Here is an 8,719-nt window from a genome sequence, read left to right on the forward strand (position 1 = left end):
CAGTGCTAGCTGATCATCTGTAAAACCCTGTTGAAATATAAGATTTAGATGTTGAACTAACACTGTAACAACACTTGAAATAATTATAAGCATTATAAGATTTCATAACACAGCAGTCCTTTTGGAATTTCAATAGGAGACAACTATCTAAGAAAAAAATCTTACTGTATTATAAAAACAGAGTTTCAGGGTAGCTAAAATAACTTGGGCAGCTATTTATAGTTTCAGCAGAGAAAATTTAAATCTTGCATCCTGCCTGAACACAAACAACTTCTAAAAAATAAGATCTGTCCTAAAGAATGTTTTTATTAATGTACAAAACTAATACATGTGTCTTGACATTATGGAATATCTACTGATTGATCAGCATTACAGCAAGTCCCATAATGCCAATGGCCATTAAAATGTGTAAAGAAAGACACAACAGCAACTCCAATTCTATTTTAAACTATAGAGACTTTATTGTTTTTGTCTCCCAAGGCCGTCCACAACTGAACACTATCCTTCCCCTCCATCACTTTTATACAGAGATAAGTGAAAAACCTCTTATACATGAGATTAGCTGAAAAGCTGCCTTAACTTTTTCCAGAAGCTTTCAATTAAATGTTAATCATTATCATTAAGAGTATTCTGCAGCACTCAGGACACAATAGAACAGATCCCACCATTGCTTAGAAATGCAGTATCCTCAAACTCGACAGAGTAAAACAAAGAAGTGTGTCTGGTACTGCTGCACAACTCACCCACTTAACTGTGCAGAAACCAATCATTGCACCATTATTTGCAACCATCTCTAACATTGAAAATCTTCAATTACACTTTAGAGTTAACTTTAAAAGTGCCACCTTCCACCCAAACTCAGAATCACACAATTTTCTAACAATTACTCTTGCATCTGCTGAAAAAGGTGGTGTGACAAAGCACAGCACTGTATTTACAGACCTTCTAGTCCCTTGTCAGCCATGTAAGGAGAATTCGGTAGTCAAACTAGAGTTCTCTCACACCGGAACACTGAGGCTGATGGCACAATCATCTTAACATCACAACAACAATACTAATTGGGAAAATGCATCACAGAAATCTGTAGAAATATAATTTCCATGTAGCTTGGTACTTGTGGAATACCATTTTGATACTTACATACTAAAATTAAAGGTACATTAAAGTTTATTCATATTGAATTTGTGTAATAATATCTTAACTTACCCTATCGTAAAGCGTATCATCCTCCCCATCATCCATCAGTGGGACTGAGGTGTCAAAGAAGTGTTTGGATCTTTCTTCTCTATTCTTCATGCCTGTAAGGGACAAACTATGTTTCAGCATCATATTTACACACACTAAAATCAGGGTAAGAGTAAGGTCTGAAGCAACAGATGGAAAAGCACAAGAAAGAAAATCTGGCTAATAAATTACATAAATAGCAGTATCTAAAATTAAACTGTCATACAGACTTACTATTTAACAAAGCATAACAAATTAAACCAGACTTGCAAGACTCTGATTAAATCAATGATTTAAAGTCATTATGTTCCATGAAGTTAAAGTTAGATAAGTGAAGAGCCTTAACATGTAATCACTCTAGGCTATTTTCTAACAAATTCTGCTAGGAACATCCCTCATCTGAACTGTGATCCTAAGTTCCACCTGTGCCATTTATACCATTGGAGGAAGAAATATCATATCAGTATTAAATTTGAAAATAAAATTTTTGTGAGTTTCTTCCAAGATTAAAATAATCTTACTTAGCTAAAAATAGAACTGCATGCAATTTTAGGAATTTTAAACAGAAGATATTCCACTTCTGATCTGTTTATGGATGCAGAATTTGAATTTATCACAGACCACCTTTTGAAGTTTCATCTATCACATTCTACCAATCAACAGCAGGTATCATGTCTGAAGACCCATGGCTGCCTCACCAGTGTAACAGGTGAAGCTCTGCAGGCCACGATTTGAGAAGCAATGACCCATTAAAAATGTGGATGGATGAAATACACTGGTGTCATTGATACATTAAATTTCTCCTTTAGCAATAAGAAACAGAGAGACAGAGTAAACCAGTTTGAACATGGGCTGGGAACCAGAAACTCCAAAATTCTAACCTTCACTCTAATATACTCCTGGCGTTCCTCTGTGCATCACAAATTTTCTGTGCTGCAGTTTTCCCGACCAAGAAAATACACACACCTTAATTAATGGTTTCCACAGAAGGTGCCCATGTGTTACTGTGACTCTTATGCTTACGTTTGAGATAGTCGGACTGCGCGTGCCTGAAGTTGGTGGATAGGTCCTGAAGGGATTGTGCTAAGGAAGACACTACATTCCTGAGAACACGTGCTTCTTGTTCTGTACAGCTACGCGACCTGCTCTGCAAGACCTGGACTGCTCTCTGACATCTGTGAAATAACTGAGAAAACAATTCCATTAGTAAAAAACATACAGTCACGTACACTTTAAAGATCACATTGCAAAAGTTCCAATGGAAGACGAATATTTTGATTAATTTCTTATTGCACAGTGCAATGTTTAAAAAGGTACAGAAACACAGAACATAAATGAACAAAACTTAAAGCTGACAAGGTAGCAGAGTAAAACAATTACTTCTGACCAAAGACTCTATATTCATTATAACTGCTTGGACTAGAAGCCTTACGATATATATATATCTATATATTTCCCTGAGTTATCTGTAAATGTGATTTGATTAAGTCTCCTAATCCTATTCCAAGTAGAAAAGCAAACAGGTAAGTAAAAAAGACGGAGAGGTTAGGTGATTTGTTGAGAAGTTTACTGAGACAGTGAATGCAGTACCAAGCATAGAGCCCAGGAACGTTGGTGCTCTCTAATACCAATGACAAAAGAAATGCTTTACTCAAGGGAAATCACTGCCTCATCATGGTGCATTACAGATAAGTCAGACAGCAGGTTTAGAACCGAAAGTAGTCTGTACCTGTGTGATCTCTTGGGTTGTTATTTCTATTGCCCGTTCTTCTTCACTGCTGTCATCCAGCGTTGGTCTGTTTAGATGTTTATCATGAAGACTGGCTAATTCTTTCATCTTCTGTTTAACTCTGGCAATATCATACTGAATCTAAAACAGAAAGCCCAGCAAAGAAAGGGAAGTGACTAATATTTCAGAGGAAAAGACTCTGAAACATGCTAGACAAAAATAATTGAAAGAAATGCGTGTAACATAAAAAGCAGATCAAAGATCATTAAAAAAACCCACATAAAAAGCTGACTAAGAAGTAACTGAATACTCTCATATACTTTGAGTTTGCTATTTTTCAAACCTACTCTTGTAAATCTTTGGCAATGCTGCTGTTTTCAGATATGCTTCATTAAGTTATAATTACATTATGATAAAAACATAATTCCATCATAGTAAGAAGGTTTAGTCAGCTTCCAAAAATATACATGAAAATTCATGTCACACCTTCATCTCTTTCAAACATTGGATAACCTGAACTTAACAGTAAAAGTTAAATGACATGCTTTCAAACAAGTCATTGCAAATAAATTTGTAACAATGATTATTACTGTAGTAAAAAGGAGATTATCTTTCTCCACAATAGGTAAGATATCAGGCAAGCTGTGACTTACTATTTTCCTCTAAACAAGGGCATCAATTTAGAAAACACACCTATTTTTATCTTTCTTCTAATATTACTTCTACTATAAAACTTACAGAACTGAGAGTGTAACTGACAACTCTAATAAATCCCTACATAAGAAATCAAACGTGTGTTGGATTTGCCACACAACTTACTTCGTCTGCTCCATCAACCCATTTGGGGGGTAAGCGTTTTGTTACTCCAATTGCTGCTTCAGGATCTAAACTTATTCCTGATACCAGTGCCATGCGATCATCAGCAAGCTACAGAAGATAAGAAAAGACAGCAAATTAATTTTATTCAAATTAGATCCAAATCCTTGAGCATTAGGAAAAAATGCATGTATGCCTTCCCATAAAAATCAACCTCAAAGATGTGTTTGTGCACGATGCAGGTATGATCGAGCACTACATCTCCTGGCTTATCCCTATATGTTAGTGACCTACATCTTCCAACTTCCTAAAGGACCTGAAAGATTAAAGTTACTCTTAGAACACATTCTTAGCAGATTTTCAAGGAGAAAATATTGTACTGCAGTGAGAATTTGAGTAATTCTCATGTTAGTACACTTTGTATTAGACAATTATTCACAGCCAAAGGGTTCCTAATCAATGGTGTAATATGGTTTATATTGGGCCAAGCAAGTCTGAAAATCTCATTTGGGAAAAATCTCCAAATAAAAACATTTACCATATCTCCAAGAAATAAAAATAGTATCCTGTGATTGTTCTCAAACAATGTTTAGCCAGATACTCACCTACTAGGCAGCTGAAGAGCAAACACTCTTGCAAACTGACATGCAACTAAATTGAACAATTATTTATTTAATGGAAATTAAAAGGTGCTAAACAAAAATAGCCAAGGCAGTGACCAATCCACACCTCCCTATATTACCATGATGCATGCTTACTGCTTCAGCTCTGCAGTCTGAGGCAAAGAAACTTGCAGAAAAATGGGTGGAATAATTATCCAGAAAACTCCAGAGACTGTCAGAGAGTAAATAAAATGATGTGCCAGCCAGCTTATAGCTTTCCACAGATCCACAGGAGGGCTGAAGATGGGGAAGGAGTAAAAGAAACCCTTTATCACAATTACTAGTCATAATCTGAATAACTCAGGTGCAAGAAATCAGGGGTTTCTATTATTGGAGACTGATGCAGACTGAGGTACAGCAGCACAGTCATAGTTGCAGAAGGTATGATATGCTTTTGGAGACATTTTGGGGAATATAATTAGCAGGGTTGAAATATTGAAATGTTTTAGGAAAAAACTAATTAAAAGTATTTTTTATAGTCACAAATTACCTGTGAAATCTATCAGAATCTTATTTTTGAAATAATACTTTTAGATGTAGGTTGAATAACTTCAGCCTCAAGACAGTTTAAAATATGGCAGCTATGAAGGAGTAAGAACATAACATGCAGGGTGTTTGTTTTGGTTTTGTTTGACTTTTTTGGCAGAAACCTAAAGCCATGGTCTGATACTGAATAGACAGGTACAGATTTATTTATCTGCTTTGATATCATTACCAGTAAAATGTGCTGTTCATCCTCAGTAAGAATTCCTTTGTTAAGGGCAGTATTAGTGCTACTGACCTCTAAGCAGACCATGGTATTTTTTTCTTGGTAGGGTTTAGAAACTTCTGTAAATAGATTCAGTGCTATAGTGCAGGTGCAAAGAAACCTATTTCTACAATGCTGCAGTGAACTTTAAGGCTGTGCAGCACAAGTATGGAATCTTTGCTCCTAAGGTTTTCAAGACTCAGTTAAACAAAGTCATGGATGACCATATGTAGATTATTAATAGTCCTGTACTTGAACTAGATGATCTCCAGATCCTCCCTCCAACAAGCATGCCTGTGATTCTCCAGTTAAGGCTGAGAATGATACACACCTAACAGTGTACAGGGCCACCGAGCAATATTTAGCACTGGGGCCATAGATGCTTCCAGTCACCATCCTCCTCTGAAAGTAAAGTTGGGGAATGGATGGAACCAGAAGACAAATCTAGATCCTGTTGCCAGTTGACCTAGGCTTTGTAATTTCAGAGATAAAATTATCTTTCTTTACTGGAGATGGAAAGACGTGGTATCATCAGTGATACCATTTGAAACATACCTAATGACTTCACTGTTTGTTCTCAGGGAAAGATTTTATACAAAAACTTCACTTTCTAGTTTCTCACAGATTTCCAATTTTCCTTTATCAGGCCTGGAAAGCTTTTGTTGTTCCCCACCCCCAGCCTCTTAAGAAAACAATCCCTCTTCCTTCCTGGGCAATTATTTCCTGAAAGCCTGAGGTTTTTTTATCCCTGATCTTATTTCCTGACCAATAAAGTTTATACAGTTTATGCATAGCATAAGAAATACTTAGTAGCTTCATTGTATACCTTCATACCCTGTACATATACAGTAAGCCAGTTTATACATGTATTTATTACCAGTGTAACATTATTATCACAAAATGCTTGTCTTCTCTATGCAGCCTGGTCCTTCTACTGTACACTGAGACACCTCATCCTATATAATAAAATTTAATAAACTAGCAGAATAAAGAAAGGAACTTTTTAGCTCAATGACGTACGATTGATGCATCATGGCAGAATAAAATGTGAAAAACAATACCTCATCCAGCTCCTGAAGTGATTTGTGGATCCCATCAGCCCCATCCAGTTAGAGACAGCAAAAGATAAAAAGGAAAAAAGAGACATAGGACAGATATAGGGTATGGTCAGTTGAGAAAATACCGATTTATTTTTTAAGCATGGTGGTTTACCAAGAACAAAAACTGTCTTTTAAAACATGGCTATTTAATAAATACATCACAATATTGTACTTTTTAAGTCAGCATTTTGCTTGATGCACAAACTTTAAAAAAAATATTTCAGTTGCTTGGTAAACAGAAAGAACGTGAGATATCAATTAAGAGCTTGGTTTGTTTTCTAAAGTAACTGCACAGTGAAGTTTCTAGCTACTAAAATTTCAAGTAGAAAAACCATGATAGAATACATTGAAGTGTGACAGCAAGGGTAATTTGACTGCAGTATTCCACATCCACCAGTGAGTATGATTGGAGGATCCACATACAAGCTTTTGTAAGACATTTATTGACAAGCGCCCGAGTTATCACAGGAAAAAACAGACAGCAAGAGACAAAAAGCAAAAGCAAATGCAATATACACTCACTTACGTACACACTTGAATTATGCTCTAGTTTCAGGTAATGTTACCCCTACATGCATCTAAAAAATACGAAATGCTTGTATCTGCAACATATCTGCACTTCCTCTACTCAGCAATCTTTGTACTGTAGAGGCTACGTGTGAGCAATAGGATATTTCACCTAAAGATTAATAAAGCAAGCATGTCAGATCCAAAACAAGGACAAAATACTTGTGGTTTACAAAGCAGCAGGCTTCAATTAACGACCTCTTTCATCCTATACCAAGCTTTTGAAATAGGACTATACTGTTAAGAATGCTGCTTGGATTATCTGAGTTTAGGGAGTGGCTGACTGTCCACAAGAGAATGCATCTTCCAGGGCTGAATGCAATTTTTGACAGAGAGCTCTCACAGTAAAGGATTTCTTCAGGAGAAGCCTGGAGAGCAAACCAAGGTCAGCAAAGTACTATGAGCTAGAATTTGCAACGCTGCCCTATTGGCACGCAGCAGCTCTGCTCTGGGGATAATACCCAAAAGAAAAGGTAAATTCACTGCAGCTCTGACAGCAAGAGGCACCTTAGAAACATGAAAGACAAGTAGCTCATGCTACCATCTTTACACTTCTTGCTAAAATAGTACACTTGTAGTAACTACAGGACTCTCAACTGTCCACCAGGATCAAAACTGAGCCATTGACTAACTTAATCCACTGCACAAGAGCAACAATTACCAACCACTGTTAGCTTTGATTACATTTGAATGCACATCCCAGAAAATAGCTTCAATTAATGTTAACAAACACTGTAAATAAACATTTGATGCAAGTGCTAAGTGTTATTGCACTCACTGTTGAGTAAACATGTAGTTTCACTGCTCAGTAGTCTGCATGCAAGCTTAAACTATCACTAACTTTTCTAGGTGATATTTTAAAAAATCCAAGCATCTCAGAAAAATGATATTGATATTGGCAAAACCCCATGTTAACAAGAACTAAATGCAGTGCCAAATTAAACATGTATAATACACATTACTATTGACATTTCCTGTTCTGCAGCTGCAATTTAATATGCAGCTTGATAGACACAGGTGTAATAAAGTTAACAATGAACAAAGACCATTCAAGAGAAACTCATCCATTGAAATTAAATTTGCACCACAAAGTACTACTTTTCCTAGCAAAAATGCATTAATGCAAAGCAATTTAGAATGATGAGACTGCCAGCAGATATCTACTGGTGCCTGTTACAAATAAACGATAAGTTTGAAGAGAAAGTGTAAAAACTTCAGTAGAGGTGAGCTGCCAAGCAGTCCCTCACAGTCTGACTAGCTCAAAGCTTAGAAAAAGCTGCATAAACTGCCAACAAACGGCTTTCTGAAGTTTCTCTAATGAGGACTTACAACTAGAATCTACTGACTCACCTCTCCCACAGATGACTTTCAGTATTATTTGTATTTGGGGAAAAAAAATTAAAAAGACAATGGACATCAGAGCAAATTATGGAAAAATTGAAGCAATGAGAATAATCTACACTAGTGTACTTAACAGTGCCCACACTGAAGTGAATAGAAGAGTTCTGTTCTATGAAATAACTTGGATATTTTCCTTTGGGGAAAGGAGGCACCAAAAAGCACAAAGGGAAAAAAAAACCTCATGTCAATGTTAACATGAAGTTATTAGAACCATAACGGTATTTATTATTCATAAAGTGAACAGAGACACGATGGGCACAAAGACAGATCTCTTCTATTCATTTTACGTGAAGTAGTAGGAAAAAGGTATCAACAGGGTAGAGAGGGAGGGGAGAGGGGGAAGCACAGAGGACGGTGGGGTTTTGAGGAGAGGGCTCCAAGGGAGGTGGGAGAGCCGGGGCGGGTGAGGGGGTTTCGGGGGAGGAGCGGGCACACAGCACGGCTGCCTGGCAGCCCGAGCACGGTACAGAAG

General features: G+C 36.8%; 1 protein-coding gene across 1 annotated transcript in view; it reads right to left on the reverse strand.

The window, feature by feature from the left end:
* Positions 1-3,874, reverse strand: part of STX16 (syntaxin 16) — a 7,575-nt gene extending 3,701 nt beyond the window's left edge. The window contains 5 exon segments of the mRNA XM_010171080.1: positions 3-27; positions 1,207-1,298; positions 2,248-2,410; positions 2,954-3,094; positions 3,773-3,874. Coding sequence (XP_010169382.1) covers positions 3-27; positions 1,207-1,298; positions 2,248-2,410; positions 2,954-3,094; positions 3,773-3,865 — 514 coding nt within the window. The 5' untranslated portion in view covers positions 3,866-3,874.
* Between the last annotated feature and the right edge of the window lie 4,845 nt (positions 3,875-8,719).

This window comes from Antrostomus carolinensis, unplaced genomic scaffold, assembly GCF_000700745.2.
Source record: "Antrostomus carolinensis isolate BGI_N321 unplaced genomic scaffold, ASM70074v2 scaffold55996, whole genome shotgun sequence".
In the NCBI taxonomy this organism is placed as follows: Eukaryota; Metazoa; Chordata; class Aves; order Caprimulgiformes; family Caprimulgidae; genus Antrostomus; species Antrostomus carolinensis.